The sequence below is a fragment of the Schistocerca piceifrons genome, chromosome 2 (genome assembly GCF_021461385.2).
Source record: "Schistocerca piceifrons isolate TAMUIC-IGC-003096 chromosome 2, iqSchPice1.1, whole genome shotgun sequence".
NCBI lineage: Eukaryota > Metazoa > Arthropoda > Insecta > Orthoptera > Acrididae > Schistocerca > Schistocerca piceifrons.
The window spans coordinates 373,827,700-373,852,444 of NC_060139.1; the positions used below are offsets into that span (position 1 = coordinate 373,827,700).

At 39.5% G+C, this 24,745-nt stretch overlaps 1 protein-coding gene across 1 annotated transcript in view; it reads left to right on the forward strand.

Moving 5' to 3' along the window:
- Positions 1-24,745, forward strand: part of LOC124778016 (prominin-like protein) — a 519,332-nt gene that overhangs the window by 450,424 nt on the left and 44,163 nt on the right. Inside the window, 2 exon segments of the mRNA XM_047253593.1 lie at positions 669-719; positions 11,889-12,056. Of these exon segments, the coding sequence (XP_047109549.1) occupies positions 669-719; positions 11,889-12,056 (219 nt within the window).

Below are 24,745 nucleotides of genomic sequence, written 5' to 3' on the forward strand. Positions count from 1 at the left end.
AAACTAAGTGTTTGTGATACATAATTTATTAGAGTGCTGTGTGCTGTCACTGTATGCAGTGGCTTGTGTTGCTTGTTTTCTTACTGAGAGCTTTCTCACTAGACAATTAAAGTAGAATGCCAAACAGTGTTGTGCATGGTTTTTCATCTTGTATGCTTACAGGTGACTCTTACAGACCTGTTTTTCCTTTTTCACTGTGAAGGAATGCCAAATCAAAAACCTTTTCATTATCTGTATTATTTCCATTTACCAGTCTTTTGATCATTTGTTAAATGTCTGTGTTTTTGTGCCAACTGTCTCAGTTGCTTGTGTAACTTTGTTTTAGCAGCCATTATACTTCAAAAAGTTCGACATTTTCGTTTTTTTTTTAAGTCATCAAATTACATCTCTCAGTGTTTTATTCATAGTACAAATGTGAAAGGGGCACACTACTTATTAACGAATAACTTGACATTTAATGAATTTTTATGTGTCAGTGTTAACAATCCTTATAGCAAGTAGTAGCAGTAGTAGTAGTTGTTGTTGTTATTGTTTGTGATGATGATTGTGTACAGCTCTTTTTTTGCAATTTGTTTCCCCCATATTACAACTTAAAAGTGATCTGTGCATGGAGTGCAATTGCTGTATCCAAATAACAGCATGTGTCTTACTGTTTGTTTCCTTTACAGTGAGTACTTATACGATGCATATGCTGATCGGGATAATATTCCACTCGCCAAGTAAGTTCTTAATACCTCTGTTTCTTTCTCTCCTGTCTGACCCAGTTTTTGTTGGAATGGTTCTCTTGCTATAGGGACTGTTCAGTAGAATACAGTTATTGCTGATGCATTGAAAAGAAATTATTTATATTGTAACATGTTCTCAATTCATACTTAGTGATGTAAGCTGTCAGTTTACAATATGTATCTCAGTATAGTAATGTTTTTTATAACTTGTAGCCCAACAAAGCAAATTGTGTGACTGGTGATGAGGCAACACTATGTCATGTTTTGCTTAGAGGTGATAGAAAGGGAACTGTCTTGTCACAAATTAACTATGGAGCAATAACTATAACCTTCAATATTCTGTGTTATCCTTAATCATGGAAAAGGAATGTGTGCGTGTAAGGGACAAAGAAACGAAGAAATAATTTTTAATGCATTATGAGAAACAAATGTCATATGCAAAAATGCTAAAATAAATATTTTATTTATTGAACTATATCAGCCTTACCTTTAGATGTAACGTAATCTCTTTGTATTCAGTGGCAGATAGTATTCTGTTGGTAACATACAAAGTTTCTATGTCATTGGAGCTTTCTTCACTATTTTCAAGTTACATTCTTATTTTGTCACACACAGGTATCTCGTTAACTTAAACTAAGTTTTATTGTCTGGTATTAATTTTCCCCTTGTCAGAAAAGTTCCAGAGCAGGTATTTTTTCTGAGTTTGCAATACTAAAAAGGAACAAATATTGTTTTCATGTTACCTGGTATGTGTGCCTGCTTGAAATGGCCTTGGCCATGTGTCTGTGCAAACTTAGTAGGTGGCAGGGCTGTGCTTAGAAACACACTGTTTGGGTTTTTGGCACATTACTTATGGTGACGCAGTGGATGCTGATTGTGAGCAAAGAGTGAACATTAAGTTCTGCATTAAGCTCAGAAAAAGCCATAGTGGACCATGGAAAATGATGAAGCAAGCATATGCGGGTGAGGCACTTTCAACAAGTTGCGTTTTTGAGTGGCACAAAAGGTTTTGTGAAGGTAGAGATTCAGTGCAGGACGATCCCCAAGCTGGTTGCCCATCTACAGCACATACCAGTGCAAACATGGTGTGTGTAAGGCAGTTATTGCAAGAAGACTGTCGTGCAACTGTGCATGTGATACCAGAAGAACTTAATTGGAATTGTGATGTGTGTCATAAGATTTTACGTGAAGATTTAGGGAAACAGAAATTTAATGCAAAACTTTTCCCCCACACATGGACAGGCAGAAAGAGGAAAGACGAAGAATTCCTACTCAAGTACTGGATAGAGCCAGATGTGATTCCACATTTCTGTCAAGGATTATTGTGGGGGGAGTGGAAATTGGTGTTACCAGTATTACCCTCACATGAAGTGTTGGATGACAGGATCCTCCTGGATTACCAGGCACGAAAAAATTCAATCCACCACCTTCGAGAACAAAGACAATATTAATTGCATTATAGTAAAGGATTAGTTCACTATGAGTATGTTCCTCCAGATCAAACTGAACCAAACTCTTTACATCGAAGTTTTGAAATGTTTGTGACAAGCAATTCGACATCACCAACCCATTTGCGCCATTATCAGGAGTGGTTCTTAGTGCATGACAGTGCAAGGACCCATAGTGCCTTATCTGTTACCATGTATCTGGCTAGATGTTTCTCCGGACCTCTAGCCTTGTGATTTTTTCCTTGTTTCCTTGAGTGAAAAGGCAACTGGGATGAAAGTGTTATCAAGATACCGCAGACATCCAAAGAGCTGTGACAAATGAGCTTACAAGCATCATTGTCTACATCTGCATGTACATGGATACTCTGCAAATCACACTTTAGTGCCCAGCAGAGGGTTCATCGAACCACCTACACAAGAAAGTCTCTAACAGCTCACAGAAGAAACAAACACCCATATCTTTCTGTGTGAGGTCTGATTTCCTGTATTTTATTATGATGATCGTTATACCCTATGTAGGTTAGCGTCAATAAAATATTTTCGCATTTGAAGGAGAAAGATCGTGATCGATATTTCGTGACAATATCCCACTGAAATGAAAAATTCCTTTGTTTTAACGAAACAATGGAACATCCAGGATGGAATTACTTTGTTTTACTGATGTACACCCCAAATCCTGCATCATATCAGTGACACTCTCTGCCCTATTTCTCCATAATAAAAATGTGCTGCTTTTCTTCAACCTTTCTTGATATACTCTGTTAATCCTATCTGATAAGGAGGCAGTCTCTTTAGTAGACCTGTTGCACCTTCTAAGTGCTCTACCAAAGAGTGTCTCTGGTTTGCCTCCCCCACAACATTTTACATGTGTTTTTCCAATTTAAGTTGTTCATAATTGTGGATCCTAGGTATTTAGTTCAATTTATGGCCTTTGGATTTGTCAGATTTATTGTGCAACAGAAGTTTAATGGATTTCTTTTAGCGCTCATGTGGATGACTTCATGCTTTTCATTATTTAGTGTCAGTTGCCAATTTTCACACCACACAGATATCTTTTCTAAAACATTTTGCGCTTTATTTTGATCTTCTGATAACTTTAGTAGATTATAAACAACAGCATCATCTGCAAACAATCCAAGACAGCTGCTCAGATTGTCTCCTATTCATTTATGCAGAACAGGAACAGCAGAGGGCCTACAATATTACGTTGGGGAATTCCAGAAATCACCTCTGATTTACTCGATGACTTTCTGTCAGTTACTGAGAAAAGTGACACTTCTGACAGGAACTGAAACAATATTCCATAAGTATGCACTTTATCTACAAGCCACTTGTGAGGTACAGTGTCAAAAGCCTTCTGGAAATCTAAAAATACGCACTCAATTTAAATCCCTGGTCACTAGCAATCAACACTTCATATGAGTAAAGAGCTAGTTGTGTTTCAGAAGAACAATGTTTTCTAAATATGTGTTGACTGTATGTCAGTTTACTGTTCTCATTGGGGTAATTCATAATACATGTTCCAGAATCCTGCTGCATTTTGACGTCAATGATATGAGCCTCTCTTGAAGTATACAGATATTGCATCAGCATACTCTGAAAGGAACGTAATTGGGATACAGTCTGGACTGGAAGACTCGTTCTTATAAAGTGATTTAAGTTGCTTCACTATTCCAGGGATATCTACTTTTAAGTTACTCGTGCTCTTGATTCATATTCTGTAATATTTACTTCATCTTATTTGGTGAAGGAATGTGAGGAGACTGTGTTTAGTAACTCCGCTTAGGCAGCACTCTCATCGATCCATTGACCTTGCAGAGAAGGCATTAATTGTTTTTTGCTGCTAGCATACTTTACGTACGACCAGAATCTCTTTGCATTTTCTGCCAGGTTTTGAAGTCAGTGCTAAATTTCAGGCTTCTGTAAAAGATTGCCAATCTTGGAGATTTTGCATTTATTTAAATTTGGCGTTCTTTTTTCTTTGGTTCTGCAACAGTGTTCTGATCCGTTTTGTGTACTAAGGGGTATCAATTCCATTGTTTGTTAATTTATTTGGATAAATCTCTCGGTTGCTTCCAATATAATTCTTTGAATTGGAGCCATATCTGCTCTACACTTACCGGTACAGTGTCAATTTGGAAGGAGTTGAAAATTGACATGCTTGCTTCCAAGGCCTCCATAAATATTGGCAACTGTGTATAGATAGCCGAGGGAACTAGTTTGATGTGAGCTACAATCATTATTTGATAAGTGGAAATTTTCTGTTGACGGAAGTATTAGAGAGTATCATTTCTGTTTACAGGCACTCCCATCTTGTCATACAAATAATATTCCTGGTCAATCGTTTTTGCATTGCAGTACTTTGATAGTATTGTGCAGATTTACTTGTATTTGGAGAGAATTTGCTTTACATTTTTCCAAGCTTCGGAACATTAAAGAGCTATTCACTTTTAACAGCTCATGTGCTGCTTTACTCACCTGGAAGTCATCATCACAACTAACACCGGCTCGCATATTCTTCTGTTTGTTGCATACAGTTCAAAATATCAGCACAAGTGACTCTCTGTACCAACACTTAGTTGAAAAATGAGTAGTTGTTGCCTCAATCGCACACTTAGCTTTGAAAGGTCACTACTCAATTTTAAGAAGTACATATTTATGTGTTAAGTAAGTGACATCTGAGCAGAAAGTACCTAATTTATGATGCTGTGAGATGCAGCAGTATGTTTTCAGGAAGTTGTTGTTCTGTGCCATTTTCAGAGAGAAATAAGTGTTAAAAAAAGGGGGGAGGGACACCCCATCCAAACAGGTCTTGAATGGCCAACAGTATCAACTGGCTGCCATGTCATCCTCAGCCCTGGGGCATCACAAGATGAGGATACAGAGGGCATGAAGTCAACACACCACTCTCTTGACTATTTTCAGTTTTCATAACCAGTACCACTACTGCTCAATAGTGTAGCTCCTCAATTGGCCTCACAAGGGCTGAGTGTTTCCCTCTTGTCAACAGCTCTTGGCAGACCTGGACCATGACCCATCCACACGCTAGCCAAGCCTGACAAAACTTCGATGAACTGTCTGGAACCAGTGTTACCACTGCAGCAAAGTTGTAAAAGCGTGCGTGTGTGTGTGTGTGTGTGTGTGTGTGTGTGTGTGTGTGTGTGTGTGTGTGTGTGTGGGCGCGTGCGCGTGTTTTCTACTGCAGGAGGAGGCCTTTTTATCCAAAGCTCAAATGTATAGCAGTATTTTTGTTATGCCTATTTCCAATTCAGTATCTCTTTTGTATGATTAGTAACAACCTGTTTTTACTGATATTGTTGTTATTCCATCCTGTGTTTTCCATTGTTTGAATTAGTAAAGATTTAAATTATTTTAGCTTGAATGACTCACATTTTTCTTTTTTGTAAATTATCAGTCAGGAGCAGACGTTTCGCAGCCGTCTGCTCTATTGTACCAAATCCAAATGTAAGCACACACATAACTCAATTACAGTTGATCGGCTAATTGTTATGACTATTGTATTAAGTGTTTCATATTTTGACTGTGGCTATTGATACACACATCAAACAGTTGTAGAGAGACAGCAGGCACATGTTTCATGCCTGTGGGAATTGTGTGTTTTTCATTGTGGACATTTTGTCATCCCCCCCCCCCCCCCCCCCCCCCCCCCCCCCCCACACACACACACACACACACACACACACACAAATCCCTCCCTGCAGCCCAGAGATGTTAAGTTAGGCAAGAGTGGAGACCATATTGTGTCTTCTGATTGACTGCTCAAGCAATTTTCAAATGTTCTGTCATACCGCAGGACACAAATGGAGATCTACATACTCCACAAGCCACCGTACAGTGTGTGGTGGAGGGTACACTGTACCACTTCTTGTCATTTCCTTTCGTATTACACTCACAAATAGAGTGAGGAGACAACAACTGTCTGTATGCCTCCATATGAGCCGTAATTTCTCATATCTTCGTGGTCCTTACGTGCATTGTATGTTGACGGCAATAGAATCTTTCTGCAGTCAGCTTCAAATGCCAGGTCTCTGAATGTTATCAATTGTGTTTCTTGTAAAGAATCTCACTTTTCATCCAAAGATTTCCATTTGAGTTCATGAAGCACCTCGATAATGCTTACATGTTGTTCAAATGTACCTGTAACAAATCTAGCAGCCCACCTCTGAATTGCTTCAACATTTTCCTTCAGTCTGACCTGTTATGGGTCCCAAACACTTGAGCAGTACTAAAGAACAGGTCGCACCAGCTTTGTATAAGCGGTGTCCTTTACACGTGAAACACTCTTTCCTAAAATTCTCCAAATAACCCGAAACTGACCATTTGCCTTCCCTGCCACAGTTCTCACATGTGCACGATGTGTGTGACACAGCGCAGGGCAGCCTGCGTTTTTGTAACGTAAGAGGTTCAAGTGCAACTGCGTAGATAGGGCCACGACCCAATGGTGATGCAATGTGCACCTGCTCCAGATTGTGTTGAACTGTGGTAGTGGCATGTGCTCGAGATGAGGCGGTGAGCGGAAGCACAGTGTGTATGGGCAGTGGTAGTGCTGGATGTCTGAAAAATATTGCCATACTACTGAACTTTATTGTCATTGAGTAGTGTTCCATTTTCACCATTTAAGCTCTTGACCTCTTTTCATGAGTGTGTGTTATATGTTTCATGAGTGTGTGTTATATGTTTCATGAGTGTGTGTTATATGTTTCATGAGTGTGTGTTATATGTTTCATGAGTGTGTGTGATATTTTTCATGAGTGTGTTATATTTTTCAGTTATTTATATCTATATAGTTTTGCTATTGTTTTTCTTTAGTCAAGAATAGTGCACAACTGAATGACTGTTGAGCCATTAGCCACTTGGGTTACAGCTTCTGCCTCCACAATGTGTTCAGACCCCAAAAAGGGCTGGATGATTCATCATGAGGGTGGTGAAATAGGAAGTAAGACTATAAAATTGTGTGTTCGAGAAGCAAGACAGGAAGTTTTAAATATTTAATAATGAAACAAATTGTCTATGTGCTGCCTATTATGCTGATGATCTGGACAAAAATTTGAAAAGTGGAAATTTCCAGTTACATCTCCTTTGTGCTCCTGCTAAAAAGCCTTCAAGACATGAAGTATGTAAGTTTCAGTGTGATTACTTGGATATGGATGTAAAAAGACACTTTATACTACATACTTGTGTACATCACATTGTCACTGTATGCTAGAAACAGTAGAAAAATCCCATGGCACGTCATGACAAGAAAAAGCATTTCAGTGGTTGATTACACAGTATCAGCATCGATAAACTAATTGCACAACTTGCTACACAAATGAAAATTGTGGTCAGTATACTTCTGAAAGGATGAGCTGAAAGAGAGTGGTGATTGATATATTTAATTTGCTGAAATGGGTTCCTGACAAAGGCAGGCCTACATTCATGACAATGTTTCTCGAATGACGTAAACTCTTCGTCTCACAAGGCACATCTGGCTAGCTTCCACATTGCTGTCACATGCGTTATTCACAGCTGCTGACAGTACTCTGACCATTGTGTGTTGTGCAGTGGATCATTTGTTTACTCTCCTCAGTAATAATTCTTTTATTCACAAATCATGCACTGTCAGTTTGACAAGCCATAGGTGAGGATCCAGTGTCTGGCATGTGTGTGCGTATCACTCCACCTGAAGTGCATGGTCATTATTATTTTTCATATTGCTCAGATGAGGAACAAGACGAAATCCTTTGGTAAGTTTCCATTTCAGTAGTTCTCTGTTACAAATGCAGTCAGTCACGGGATTCTACCAAAATTGCAACAGAATTGGCAATTTATTTTTGTGTGAATTGTTAACATTTTCCCATCGTATGCAGCCGTATCATTTATGAGTAACATCTACATTTCGCTTGTTGACAGGTTTAATTTTGCTCCTTTTATCAAAACAGAGTATAATTTTCATAAACTCACCTTGCAGCAGCTATTGCAACAGAATTCTGAAATAGTGTGTTTCATTAAACAAGAAATTGGTGACCAGAGAGGTCACTAGCTTATAAAACCTCATTGTGTCAGTTTGCATTAACATAAGAGGAGAAATTTCATGTCTAGCTGTCAATGACTCTTAAAAACTTAACAGTACTGGATCCAGAGGGGGGAAAAAAAGAAAAAAAGAGTAGAGAGAGAGAGAGAGAGAGAGAGAGAGAGAAGAAGAAGAAGAAAATAAAAAAAAGAAAATAAAAAACTACAGTGAAAACTATAACTTCTGCCATATCACCATAGCTAAGAAAATTCCATGTGTTAACAATCTGCCGAAACACTCGATATCTTGAACAGCCTAGGAGATATGAGAGATGTTATGAATTTCTCATTCCTGCACTCATATGATCGGGATTGAAAACACTGCATACAATCCATTGTCTCTAGACCAGAGACAGACAGAGACCTTGTCCCAAGTCTAAAGAAATATTCAATGTGTTAACTAAATTTCATATGCAGCAGCAGATAGTATAATGTGCACCAAACGCAAAAACTTTTGGATTTTATGCAGTGTCTTACTTAAATGTGTATATCACAATAAGTATTATCATTAGTGAGATGGTGGGCACTTCACTATGAAGTTGATGTGTAAGGCCACACATCATGTGTGAAAATGAAATCTTTTTCCAAATAGTTTCTGTAAAATCATTTGAGAAATATTAGATGTGGTGTGCTTTGATTTTGTCAGCTTAGCATGTCAACAACCGGAGAAGGCATGGAATCTGTGCGTCTCAGTATGCTCAGGACTTAACGGCATGTGCGGATTGTGCTTGCCGCCCTGTAATCTCACATCACTTCACACGTGCTCTACGCATCTCAATTTGCTCAATTTGTGCTTGTTGTTGTTGTTGTTGTTGTTGTTGTGGTCTTCAGTCCTGAGACTGGTTTGATGCAGCTGTCCATCCTACTCTATCCTGTGCAAGCTTATTCATCTTCCAGTACCTACTGCAGCCTACATCCTTCTGAATCTGCTTAGTGTATTCATCTCTTGGTCTCCCTCTACGATGTTTACCCTCCACGCTGCCCTCCAGTACTAAATTGGTGATCCCTTCAAACCTCAGAACATGTCCTACCAACCGATCCCTTCTTCTAGTCAAACTGTGCCACAAACTCCTCTTCTCCCCAATTCTATTCAATACCTCCTCATTAGTTATGTGGTCTACCCATCTAATCTTCAGCATTCTTCTGTATCACCACATTTCGAAAGCTTCAATTCCCTTCTTGTCTGAGCTATATATTGTCCACATTTCACTTCCATACATGGCTATGCTCCATACAAATACTTGTGCTTAGCCTTAACATTTGTAATAATGTACACAGAATGGACAGGACATCCATTATATTGGTATCACATGAATTTATTTGTGTCCGATGGAGGTCTTCCAATAACTGCAGCAGCAACATATTAGGAACTGTAGATACTTCTGGTGGTTTAAGTGTCCCATTAATAAAATGGGAAACAATGATGTAATTCTTGTAAAGCTGACACCATACATTGACAGACTAAAGTGATGGTTTATCAGTGTCTCTCAGCCAGCTTGGATTTTCAACTGAGCGGACATGCAAATTGCCAAGATTGTGATTTGCTCTGTCTGTAAATGATGAGTCATCTGCAACAAAATCTTCCATAGAAATGCCATGAAGCTATTGGTGGAACAACATGTGGAAATGATGAAGTATATTAGAATGTAATATTCATAGAACGTTTCTTTGGTTGATCCCACTCACTTATTCAAGCTGCCTCATAGTGACACGTGGATTGTGTTACCACTGCTGAAATGTTAGTTGCATTTCTCTTATCAGTTTATGTTCTTTTTTGATAGCATATTTTATTCTTCAAACTTCTAATTTCCCAAAATTTGTTATAGTAATTGCAAAGACAGATTTTGAGGCCTTGACAGTACCAGGCTACTTTTCAGCATATAACCGCACTGCTTCTCTTCAATTTGATGACTTCTCAAGCTAGTTGTGTGTGTTCCCCACAACAACAAAATACAAGCTGATGTGCTTCAAGTGCATAGACGCACGCGCCCTCACACACACACACACACACACACACACACACACACACACACACACACTCTCTCTCACTCTCTCTCTCTCTCACTCTCTCTCTCTCTCACTCTCTCTCTCTCTCTCTCTCTCTCTCTCTCTCTCACTATACCTGAGTTAAGTGTCATAGGCATACATTTGGTATAGTAGAGCAGATGTTTGTGGGACCTCTTTTCCTGGCATCAGGACAGTGACTTTCAACACTGCCATCCAGTAACTGTCATTGCAGTCTGATTTTTGAAGGATTTTCCCAATACCACCCAAAAATGCATGTTGTCCAATAATAAAAGTCGCCATTCATCAGCCACTGAAAATTACTTGCATGATTAAAAATGTGGAAAACATAAATTACTGCAGATGAGTGGGGGAAAAAAACAACCACTCAATGTCCAAATGCAGTATTAGTGGTGTGTTGCAGGGCATGGTCACATCTGTGAAATATCTAAGCATTATCGTGCAAGGCGATATGAAATTGTTTGTTCCTATTAGGCACAACCAGCATGTGAGTTTTACAGAAATGCTCCATGAAATGAGAATGCCTACAGGAAAGAAGACTCTTTTTGTGACACACTATTGAGAAACTTTAGAGAACCAACATCTGCAACAGATGCAGAATAATTTTACTGTCTCTGGTGTACTTCTTGCGTAATGACTATGAAGAAAAGATAAGAGAAATAAGGGTATGTATGAAGACACACATACAATCATTTTTCCCTCAGTTCACTTGTGAGTGGAACAGGAAAGGGAATGACTTAACAGTGGCACAGGATGCCCTCCGCCAGGCTCTGTGTAGTGGCTTATGAAGTATGTATGTAGAAACCAGTAAGAGGCTTATAGAGTTGTCATATCTATGGAGTAAGCATTGCGTACTACACACTGCCAACATTAAACTAGAATTTTCATGTGACTTTAGTACAATGCTGTTTGTTCACATTTTGTGTCAAGACAAAGACTGTAATGTTGCATTATTTATTCTGGTTTTACATGTATATTTACTAGCAACACTATTGGTTGTTGTTGATACACCTGTAACTCGAAATACATGAGTAGGGGAATAGTTCGTTTTCAAAGATACTCACTGCAAATTTCCATAATGCGAGTGGCAGTGTATGTTGACAACAAGAGCCCTCTACTGTGCATTTGAATGCTTTCTTCATAAATATTCCTACTATGTGGACAGATCTTACAAATATATTGACCCCTTCAGGGTCATTGATCAGTGCTTTGACTCTCCTCTCCTAAGTCAAGGAAATTGTATTTCAGTTACTAAGTGGAATTTCGGAACCAAAATAGAAAATTAATCTTAAAAATTCAAAAAATGTAGCATGTAAGTTTTTCGATAAAACATTTTCCAACTGTAGAACAAATATAGTATGGAAACTTGTTTGCATCTCGCCTACACGAACATTGAAGTTGTGTTTGTCTTTATGTTTTTTAAATTCCTATCCCCTCTCCCACAAACACATCTATTTCCTGCACACAGTTATTTGTTTCCCCAGTGTAAAGTTTGCAGTGAAACTGGAATCACAAATTCTTCATATTGTGTTTTATTAAAACTGCTGTTTCCATATTATTATTATTATTTTTTTTTCCAAGTAATGTTATGAACTGTGAATACCATCCTGCTTTTTAGTGGCCCTGATAAAAAGAACCATCATCGCCGCTATAATGAAACATATGATAATTCAAGTGGTTACATGGGTGACTACAATACGCATCTAGGACGTGGTGATCGAAGCAGAGATCGTACGTCAGCAGGCTACAGCCCTGAAGATCTCAGATTTACAGATATGGCTCCAAAGTAAGTCATTTCATCAGAAATATTTTATTTCTTGTTGATTTATGTAATACATTGATTTTTCTCCATAATTTTTAAACGAAAGTTACTTACGCAGATAATGTACAGATACTGATTACATTAGATGCTGTAAGGAATGAGCTTTTATTTTATCTTGTCACACACCAAAAATGCCAGATTTTCAGTGTGAAGATTAATTTGGGCCCCATGATACATCGTATGTAAATTTATATATAAAAATTTACTTGGCTCACTCATGAAAATTGCATATCATTTTATTTATTTTCTCCTCTGTCTATTGCTATTTTTTAAATGTTTGTACCATAGTTTCACATTAAGTAGTAGTTTCTTCTCTTTTTTTCTTAAAATTGAAACAAGCAAAGGTGCAATACTTGGTAGATGGTAACATAAGCTGTAAAATTACAGTGAAAATACTGAGTGAAAACATTCAACATGTGTATTGTGAGTGTTGATCTGCATACCATTGCTGGAGCACTGTTTAAAATTCTGAAAGTAATTTGTAAGCATTTTCTATCACAATATACAAACTTTCCATGCTGACTCAACTCCAGTCATAACTCAATTGCAGCACTATATGAAGATATCTGTGGAATTTTTATATAGTTGTGTGGCTTAGTTATCAGTGAAAGAAATTGCTAATCCTGAGATAAATGCCTACATCCTGGACTGAAAAGAAATTGTTGTCCTGGACATTCATAAACCAATTAAATGAAGCAAGATCCATCTGATAGGCCATTGATAGAAGTAAAAGATAAAGGATAAAGAAAAGAATATACTAAATTTCTACGCTCAGTTTATCACTTACATGTTGGGAAACTTCAGTTCAGGTTACCTGCTACAGAGAGCAGTTATGGGTCTCTGAAAACATAATGTTTTGACCTTCATTTAATTCAGGTTTTTCATTAATCCACGTTTTGAATGCTCACCTCTAGTGAAGTATCACACTGTTAAAAAAAAAGAAGCTGTCAAATGGCGGAACTTTCATAGAATCTGTGTAGCACTTAATGAAACATGAAGAATGATGTCACTGCTTCTTCAGGAATTTTGGCAGAGTTGATAGTTTTCAAGTTTTTAGCAGAGATGTCATTTTCTCTTTAAATGATATTCTAACAACTTTCCGAAGTATCTTCATTATCTATTGAGATCGGATTTCATTGCTCACTATTTTGACGTGAGCAAAACTGTAGCTGGGATATGCTGCACACCACCCTAGCGATTGTGTCCTGTTGACATTGAACAATAAAACAATTGATGGATAAAAAGCTTAGCCAAAACTGAAAAAGTTTAAGCTGGAAAAATGTCATGAAACTATACACTTCTCTAAAAACACATTCAATAGGTATTTATCTATGAGCAGAGAGTGAACATGGCAGTGTTATCCAGCATGTTTTAAGTAAACAGAGTGCTAGATCCACACTGTGCTTAGGCTAAAGCACCTATCCTCTTGGAAACATTGGTTCTATTGTCATTACATAACAATAGTTGAAGGATATTGGACACCTACTGAATCTAAATACCTTTTTGGTTTCACTTAATTGACTGCAGTTTTTGATGTAATGTACATTTTATAGAAAAACATAAATAGAACAAAAAATATTACATGAATATTAGCAAATAATTAACATGGACCATGTAGTGAAACTGTAGTCTGTATATAACATTAAGTTTACAGTTATTACTTTAAAAATCTCTGTTTGTTTTCTCATGTGAGGGGGTTCCAGGTTCCAGCAGTAGTTTGCTGTAATCTGTGTGTCCAATCTGACCTGATACCCTTCCTCCAGTACTTTGAAGTCCTGATGAAACCTGTCTCCTTGTTATTCACTGAGATCATCTAAAATTTCAGGAAATCTGTATGAAAAGCTTTGGGGAAAGTGTACATTTGTTCTCAGTCCAGCTTCAGCTTCCAAATTCTGAAAGTGTGTACGCATGTTGTGGACCCTTTATTGATAATTGTGTTCATTATGATTGTTCAAGAAGTGCATACAATAGAGAGAAGATTGCTCCAAGCACATGACTCGGTCTTTAACTTTGCTGTTGTGAAATTGGAATCATTTGCAGATATTACAAGGGAATGGTGTACTCGCCAAGAATGAATCTTCAGTAAATGAGAGTTTTAGGCAAATCTCTTTTTTGATTAACTTCTACCTGTGTGCCTGGCTAATGCCAGTAGGCTTCTAACTTTCAATAACTGAACATCTGACTCTATGCTCGTAGCAAATTTTGCTGTAAAGCAAACAGAATCAGTTAGAGCCCTTAGGCTTAGAGGTTACTTTCAACTGCAATAAGCAGCCCTAGGCTTCTTATAACGGAAGTTTTTTAACTAAAACTTGATGCCAGCTGATGTTCCTTCAGTGCAGTCACCTACATAACTGAAGCAACATTGATCATTCTTCAGTATTAATTTATTATACGGAGTATACAGGGTGGTCCATTGATTGTGATGGGGCCAAATATCTCACGAAATAAGCATCAAACGAAAAAAACTACCAAGAACAAAACTTGTCTAGCTTGGGGGAAACCAGATGGCGCTATGGTTGGCCCGCTAGATGGCACTTCCATAGGTCAAACGGAAATCCACTGAGTTTTTTTTGAAATAGGAACCCCCCATTTTTTATAACATATTCGTGTAGTACATAAAGAAATATGAATGTTTTAGTTGGACCACTTTCTTCGCTTTGTTAGGTGGAGCTGTAATAGTCACAAACATATGGTTCACAATTTTAGATGAAAGTTGGTAACAGGTAGGTTTTTTAAATTTAAATTAAAATACAGAATGTAGGTACGTTTGAAAATTTTACTTTGGTTGTTCCAATGTGATACAGGTACCTTTGTGAACTTATCATTTCTGAGAATGCATGCTGTTAAAGTGATGTCCGTCAACCTCAATGCATTTGGCAATACGTGTAACGACATTACTCTCAGCAGCGAGTAGTTCACCTTCCATAATGTTCGCACATGCATTGAAAATGCACTGATGCATGTTGTCAGGTGTTGTCGGTGGATCATGATGGCAAATATCCTTCAACTTTCCTCACGGAAAGAAATCCGGGGACGTCAGATCCGGTGAACGTGCAGGCCGTGGTATGGTGCTTCGACGACCAATCCAGCTGTCATGAAATATGCCATTCAATACCGTTTCAATCGCACATGAGCTATATGCCGGACATCCAACATATTGGAAGATTGGAAGTATGTCGCCATTCTGTCATGCAGTGAAACATCTTGTAGTAACATCGGTAGAACATTACGTAGGAAATCAGCATACATTGCACCATTTAGATTGCCATTGATAAAATGGGGGCCAATTATCCTTCCTCCGTTAATGCCACACCACACATTAACCCACCAAGGTTGCTGATGTTCCACTTGTCGCAGCCATCGTGGATTTTCCGTTGCCCAATAGTCCATATTATGCCGGTTTACGTTACCGCTGTTGGTGAATGATACTTTGTCGCCAAATAGAATGCGTGCCAAAAATCTGTCATCGTCCCGTAATTTCTCTTGTGTCCAGTGGCAGAACTGTACACGACGTTCAAAGTCGTCACCATGCAATTCCTGGTGCATAGAAATATGGTACAGGTGCAATCGATGTTGATGTAGCATTCTCAACACCGACGCTTTTGAGATTCCCGATTCTCGCGCAATTTGTCTGTTACTGATGTGTGGATTAGCCACGACAGCAGCTAAAACACCTACTTGGGCATCATTCATTTGTTGCAGGTTGTGGTTGACGTTTCACATGTGGCTGTACACTTCCTGTTTCCTTAAATAACAAACTATCCGGCGAACGGTCCGGACACTTGGATGATGTCGTCCAGCAGCATACATAGCACACGCCCGTTGGGCATTTTGATGACAGTAGCCATGCATCAACACGTTATCAACCTTTTTCGTAGTTGGTAAACGGTCCATTTTAACATGAGTACTGTACCACGAAGCAAATACCATCCGCACTGGTGGAATGTTACGTGATACCACCTACTTATACGTTTGTGTCTATTACAGCGCCATCTATCATAAAGCAAAAAAAAGTGGTCCAACGAAAACATTCATATTTCTTTACGTACTAAACGAATAAAAAATGGGGATTCCTGTTTAAAAAGATGCAGTTGATATCCGTTTGACCTATGGCAGGGCCATCTGGTTTCCCCCTTCAAGCTAGACGAGTTTCGTTCTTTGTAGTTTTTTTTGTTTGATGCTTATTTCGTGGGATATTTGACCCGGTCACTATCAATGGACCAGCCTGTATATTTCACTAAATTATATTGTATGGGTAGCTTCTTGTGGTGGTTCCATGGCAGCCCAAAACCAGCGAGCTGACATGCATACACATGTCAGTTACTGTTTTATCGGCCACACAGTGTAGCGTATCCAACTCTCAGGCACTTCTGAATTATCATCAAACTACCAACCAGCAGTAGCTGTTCTAATGTAGAATCATTCTCCAGTTAATTACTCAAAGTAACTCTGAATGTAATTGTTTCAAGCCACACTAGATTATATGTTACTCGAACATTGTTTTTGGTGACATTTGCTGCATAATTTACATGATCAAATTTGTACCCTCACAATATACTTGGGCAGTTAAACAGAGAACTGACTCGTGGCGATAACATATTAGACCTTCTGGTGACAAACAGACCCGAACTATTTGAAACAGTTAACGCGTAACAAGGAATCAGCAATCATAAAGTGGTTATAGCACCGGTGATATCAACCGTAAATAGAAATATTAAAAAATGTAGGAAGATTTTTCTGTTTAGCAAAAGTGACAAAAAGCAGATTTCAGAGTACTTGACGGCTCAACACAAAAAGTTTTATCTCAAGTACAGATAGTGTTGAGGATCAGTGGACAAAGTTCACAACCATTGTACAATATGCATTAGATGAGTATGTGCCTAGCAAGATCGTAAAAGATGGAAAAGAGCCACTGTGGTACAACAACCAAGTTAGAAAACTGCTATGGAAGCAAAGGGAACTTCACAGCAAACATAAACATAGCCAAAGCCCTGCAGGCAAACAAAAATTACACAAAGCGAAGTGTGGTGTGAGGAGGGATATACGAGAGGTGTTCAACAAATTCGAAAGTAAATTTCTATGTACTGACTTGCCAGAAAATCCAAAGAAATTTTGGTCTTATGTCAAAGCAGTTGGTGGGTCAAAATAAAATGTCCAGACACTCTGTGACCAAAATGTTACTGAAACAGAGGATGACAGACTAAAGTCCGAAATACTAAATGTCTTTTTCCAAAGCCGTTTCACAGAGGAAGACTGCACTGTAGTTCCATCTCTAGATTGTCACACAATGACAAAATGGTAGATATCAAAATAAAGGCAGAGGGATAGAAAAACAATTAAAATCGCTGGACCTGATGGGATACCAGTTCGATTTTGCACAGAGTACGCGAAGGAACTTGTCGCCCTTCTTGCGGCGGTGTACCATAGGTCTCTAGAAGAGCGCAGCTTTCCAAAAGATTGGAAAAGGGCACAGGTCAACCCTGTTTTCAAGATGGGACATCGAACAGATGTGCAGAACCATAGACCTGTATCTCTAACGTCGATCAGTTGTAGAATTTCGAACACATATTATGTTCAAGTTAATGACTTTTCTGGAGACTAGAAATCTACTTTGTAGGAATCAGCATGGGTTTCAAAAAAGATGATTGTGTGAAATCCAGTTTGCGCTATTCGTACACGAAACTCGGAGGGCCATACACACGGGTTATCAGGTAGATGCCATGTTTCTTGCTTCCGCAAGGCATTTGCTACAGTTCCCCACAGTTGCTTAATGAACAAAGTAAGAGTATATGGACTATCAGACCAATTGTGTGATTGGATTGAAGAGTTCCTAGATAACAGAACGCAGCATGTCATTCTCAATAGAGAGAAGGCTTCCAAAGTAAGAGTGATTTCAGGTGTGCCGCAGGGGAGTGTCATAGGACTGTTGCTAATCACAGTGTATATAAATGGTCGTGTGGATAACATCGGAAGTTCACTGAGGCTTTTTGTGGATTATGCTGTAGTATATCGAGAGGTTGTAACAATGGAAAATTGTACTGAAATGCAGGAGGATCTGCAACGAATTGATGCATGGTGCAGGGAATGGCAATTGAACCTGAATGCAGACAAGTGTAATGCGCTGCGAATACATAGAAAGAAAGATCCTTTGTCATTTAGATACAATATAGCAGGTCAGCAACTGGAAGCAATTAATTCCATTAATTATCTGGGAGTAGGCATTAGGAGTGATTTAAAATGGAATGACCATATAAAATTAATCATAGGTAAAGCAGATGCCAGACTGAGATTCATTGGAAGAATCCTAAGGAAATGCAGTCTGAAAACAAAGGAAGTAGGTTACAGTGCACTTGTTTGCCCACTGCTTGAATACTGCTCACCAGTGTGGGATCTGTTCCAGATAGGATTGATAGAAGAGATAGAGAAGATCCAACGGAGAGCAGCTGGCTTCGTTACAGGATCATTTAGTAATTGCAAAAGCGTTACGGAGATGACAGATAAACTCCAGTGCAAGAGAGATGCTCAGTAGCTCAGTAAGGGCTTTTGTTGAAGTTTCGAGAACATACCTTCACCGAGGAGTCAAGCAGTATATTGCTCCCTCCTATGTGTATCTTACGAAGAGACTATGAGGATAAAATCGGAGAGATTAGAGCCCACACAGAGGCATACCGACAATCTTTCTTTCCACGAACAATATGAGACTGGAATTGAAGGGAGAATTGGTAGAGGTACTCAAGGTACCCTCTGCCACACACTGTCAGGTGGCTTACCCTCTGCCACACACCGTCAGGTGGCTTGTGGAGTATGGATGCAGATGTAGATGTAGAAACAATTTCCATTTCTACCCAGTGTCTTCACAGACCGCTTCATTTGGTATAGTTTTATATACAGTGCTGAGAGAATTATTTTCTCCTTGTCAACCAAAGGTTCATTTGTGATGTTTACTGCACTTACAGGTTTACCCTTGTAAGCCTTCCAATGATTCTGTTGTGCTCTTCTATTTCATGTGCATATGAAACATGGGTATTTTGTATATCTGCTTTCTAGCCAATGCAAAAAGTTCACAATCTGAAATAAGCACACACAGCCCATTTGTGCTGGTGATAATAAAAGTTTTGTGTGGCCATAATGACTTTTTCTCATATAACTCTCACAGCTTTATTGAGCAAACAATTGGAATCGAGATGTGGTGATAAGTCTTGCACCAGTTGAGGCACGATGAGAACACAGCCCAGGTAAACAATGCAGAACAGTTTTGCTGGAAAGTGCATAAACAAGAATACTCCTCCTTTGGAGGAAAGTTAATCAATGCAGTTGTTTGTGAAAGTTTGCCATTAGCATTGGATTTATGCAAGTCTGAACTTAGGCTGAAGGTCATAATGACAAAACAGTCAAATCTGAATATTAATTAAGAATATTGAATACTGTATATTCATTTGGAAGTAGAACAAAATAACATTGTTCACGCCAATAGTCTCCAATGCAGAGGTCAGGTCTGGCGATGATGTGGGTGAACACTGGTGGCTCTCTCGATCAGTGGTGGTCGGTGAGGCATGGTGGTGTATATTGGGAAGATTCTGATTGAGAATCTGACTGAAGAACTGCAGGTGCAAGTGGAATCAGGCCCAGAGTTAGATGGAAGACTGGCATGGAGCATTGTCACACCAGGCCACATAGAGATACTGTAGTAACTACTTGTAATCATGGGACCTGCGAAAGCAAACAGGTCCATGGGGCCAGTGAGCCCTAGCAGTGCTCTTACTGCCACCTGCTGGATAGTCAGCATGCATGATGGAAGTTCTGTCGTCTGCTGATGTAACCTGTTCTGAGTTAGAACCTTACATATCTCAGGTGTGAGAGGGGTTGCAGGTCAGCCGGGCAAGTAGCCTATACACTACACATAGTAGTTAATATTGTGTAGTAGAACAAATTTCAGGCTTCTGGAGAACCTGGTTTGCTGCTGTTATAGTAAACCCATTTTGATAAATAGTTCACTGATATTTTTGCAGTGTATAAGTTCATCATCTTCACTGAAGTATGGCAGAAATCTCTTTTCTCTAGACATGTAAGATAATTTTAATTTATAAGATATTGAAGTTTTTCGTTCAACTTCAGATCTACTGCTACTAGCTCAGCTCTGTTCTTGAAGATGTAACAGTGTAGTTTCTGTGAGAGTGTTAAACATTTCTACACAAACATCTATGCTCTGTGGCACAAGTTGCCTTGCTGACTCCAGATCTGGATACTTCCACTTCTGTATTTTGTATCTATTGAAGCCTTTTGTATTAACAACACAAAAGTAGCAGTCGTCATTTGTTTCTTGGTGCTTTGCTATCTGTAGGCACTTCAAAATTTAAACTCTTCCTTTCTCTGTTTCTTCACTGTCTTAGGCTTTAGGGTCTCCACGCAACTTTCACAAACATCACAGAGAGCTCAAGGCTTATCTTGAAACCCAAAGTGAATTGGGAAGTATGCACAATGTACTTCCTTGAAAAAGACAGTGATGTTCACCTGTTAGTTTGAAGAGAGTGTTCATCACTAACATGTGTAACAAAAGCCATCAGGGTACTTTAGACAATCTTTTCATGATGAACTCTTATTTCAGCTTCAATTAAGAGAATCACTTTATGGACAAAAACAGGAAAAGAATGTCCAGTAAACATGGGCTCTAAAGTGGGTGCCTCAAGAGCTATGATCACTTGTTCATCTTCACTATTATAAATAACATTTCTTCTACTGAATGAGCTAGAAAAAGAGTCAGTTTTGAAAAACTTTATGGTTAACTTAGTTTCAGGATCTCTGCAATATCCCATATTCAGTACAATGTCACCGGCAGTTTGAAAAACTTTCTCCCAGCCCATTCCGTTGAGATTAGAGTGGCAGATAATTCAGTCAACTGGGACAGAGGTTTTAGCTTTACTAAAGTCTGCAATCTAGCACTCACTTTACTAAAATTATGCTAAAAAAGTCAATAGTTTCCCTCTGTTTATAGATAAATATCTATTAAGATGCTTTTCAGTAAAGGGTTTTGCGTTCTGGCATCACTGTTCTGTTTGACTTGAATTAATATTGACTGTTGCATCATTTGATGTTGACTCACTATGGCGGCGTACAGTGTGTACCATTCACATTTTTATTGTACCGTATTTACTCGAATCTAAGCCGCACTCGAATCTAAGCTGCACCCGAAAAATGAGACTCAAAATCAAGGGAAAAAAAAAATTCCCGACTCTAAGCCACTCCTGAAATTTGAGACTTGAAATTCAACGTGAGAGAAAAGTTTTAGACCGCCCCTCCAAACCGAAAAACAGTTGGTCCATTGTAATGTGAAACACAATTGAGGCCGAATGGATGAAGATACGGCTACAGTAGTTTGGTTCGAGTTGTAAGCTTAACAGTTAAGCTTTACCAGGTAGCCATTGCTATGTGTCAGGCGCTCCGTCCGTATTTATATGGGTATCCTTCCTTTTTCGCGTGCTTCGTCTGGTTTGAATTGATTGCTTATTTTGCTTTGATCTGATAACTGCCATTCTCTTTGTTATAGGTGTTTATGTCACTCTAAGCTGAAAATGCATTATTGTACTGTGTCATGCATTGTTTGTTACATTCTGATAATGCGTGTTTACGACCTGTCGCCGCTCGCGGCAAGGCTTGCTTTTGTGCGTGCTACCGCAGCTTACAATTTAAAAAAATAAAAAGGAGAGAGAGAGAGAGAGAGAGAGAGAGAGAGAGGAATTGTCTCATAAGCGAACCAATGGCGAGAGTCTGCTATTTGTTGTTACTTAAACTGCTGCTTTCTTTTATAATGATCAGCAAGAACCAAATAATAGACTGCGTATGAGAGAAGATGTTCTGAACGAGAGTTTAGCGAAAATTTTTCTCCGTTTGAAAATCTTTGCAGACGACTCTCTAGTACATTACATTCTGCACAGAAATTAGGGTCATCTTAGATTTAAAAATCTAGTCAGTTGCCGTGCTTAGTCTCTGACTGTATCGCTATTCAGCATAAGAATAATACGAATATAAACATGACATGATATGTATGTTCTTCCGCGTTTGCTGTTCTAGTTTCGTAGTTAATTAGGCAGACAGGATTTAAATGAAATAGCAGCAAACACGAAAGAATAGATGGCATTATGTTTACGTTCTTCTACCTTTTAATTTATTTACTGACGCAGAGGTTTTGGTGCCAGTATTTATCTTTGTGCCTGCAAAGCATACCTGTGTAGCGCGACATATATTTGACGGCAGAAGTTAGTTGTGGCGACACCTACCAATATTTTTCAGAACTTCCGCTTACTTTTCACTCAATTCTAAGCCGCAGGCGGTTTTTTGGATTACAAAAACCGGAAAAAAAGTGCGGCTTAGATTCGAGTAAATATGGTAGTTGGAACAGAAAGCAATGAAATCTAAGCTTAACGCCTGATGAAGACAGCTATGGAAGTTGCCAGAGTATGGTGTAAATAGAAAATGACATCTCAGTTCCAAACCCAAAAGTGTGCAAAGTTTGCAGAATTTTTGTAGTAGTACTGATTGTCTTTCCTGCGCTACAAAATGATGATACATGTTGTCACTCTTTCAAGAATCATCTACTAATTGTTGAAATCCTATTGAACCTGTCCTGTCTTTTTGTGTAAGAACTAAACAGCCTTCAAATCTAATAAATATTTTTATCTTTAGTTGTTTATTCATCATTTCTACTGCATGTCCATGTGAAGTTACTATGAAATAATTTTCATTGGTGTTATAATATGTAACTTTTAAGACTGACTGGTTTCTGAAATTTATTAATGTCACATAAAGTTGATTGGTTCCATTTGTACCTTCCACATTTGTTGTGATAACCTACAACTCATTTCAAGATCAACAGTGTGCCCTACAGGAAGTTTTCAGATCTCTGAACTGCAAAAAAGTATTCTATATTCATTTTTGATGGAACATACGTGAACCGACTTCACTTTGCTGATGACATTGAATGGCTGCTTCCAAAGCAGGTACCTTAAGTACAAATTCGGAGAAAGTAGTAGGGCAAGTTTCAAAGTAAGCCAGAACATCAGTTATAATATGACTCAAATACTTTATAATCAGATTCAAATATTATTATGAAAAGGGAAGTCCCTACTTACCATATAGTGGAGAAGCTGAGTCACAGATAGGCACAACAAAAAGACTGTCACAAATAAAGCTTTTGGCCATCAAGGCCTTTGTCAACAATAGATCACACACACACACACACACACACACACACAGGACTGCAGTCTCAGGCAACTGAAACCACACTGCGAGCAGCAGCATCAGTGCATGATGGGAGTGGTGGTGACTGGGTGGGGGTAAGGAGGAGGCTGGGGTGGGGAGGGGGAGGGATAGTATGGTGAGGGCAGCAGATAGTGAAGTGCCGCAGGTTAGACAGAGGGCAGGGGAAAGGGGTAGTATGGTGGGGGTGGCAGTAGCGGAAAAGGAGACAAGTGGTGGAATGATGGCTGTGTAGTGTTGGAATGAGAACAGGGAAGGGGCAGGATGGGTAAGGACAGTGACTAATGGAGGTTGAGGCCAAGAGGGTTATGGGAACATAGGATGTATTGCAGGTAAAGTTCTCACCTGTGAAATTCAGAAAAGCAGGTGTTGGTGGGAAGGCTCCATATGGCACAGGCTGAGAAGAAGTCATTGAAATGAAGGATGTCCTGTTCAGCAACAGGGTCGTCCACTTGTTTCTTGGCCACAGTTTGTTTGTGGCCATTCATACAGACAGACAGCTTCACAGGTAGCCCTGCGTTTGATGGGATAGGTGATGTTACTGAACGGACTGGAGTAAGTGGTGGTGGGAGGATGCACGGGACAGGTCTGGCATGTAGGTCTATTACAGGGGTATGAGCCATGCGGTAAGGGATTGGCAGCAGGGGCTTATGGATGAGTATATCGTGTAGGTTCAGTGGATGGCAGAGTACCACTGTGGGAGGGATGGGAAGGATAGTGGGCAGGACACTGCTCATTTCAGGGCATGATGAAAGGTGGTCAAAACCATGGCGGAGAATATAATTCAATTGCTCCAGTCCTGGGTGGTACTGAGATAGGAGGGGAATGCTCCTCTGTGGGCAGACGGTGGGACTTACAGAGTTGATGAGAGACTGGAGCTTTCCCTGCAATACATTCTACATTCCCGTAACCCTCCTGGCCGCAACTTTCGTTAGTCATTGCCCTCACCCGTTCTGCCCCTCCCCCCCCCCCCCCCCCTCCCCTGTTCCCATTCCAGCACTACACAGCCATCATTCCAGCATCACTCCTTTTCTGCTACTTCCTCTCCCCACCTCTCCCCTGCCCTACGTCTTACCTGCAGCTCTTCACTGTCTGCCACACCCACCACACTGTCCCCACCCCCTCCCCACCCCAGCCTCCTCCTTACCCTCCCCCTCCCCCTTCCCCTCCCCCTCCACACCACCACCACCACCACCACCACCACCACCACTCCCATCATGCCATCATGGACTGGTGCTGCTGCTCGCAGTGTGTTTCAGTTGCCTGAGACTGCAGTTGTATGTGTGAATTGAGTTTGCATTTGTGTGTGTGTGTGTGTGTGTGTGTGTGTGTGTGTGTGTGTGTGTGTGTGTGATCTATTGTTGATGAAGGCCTTGATGGCTGAAAGCTTTATTTGTGAC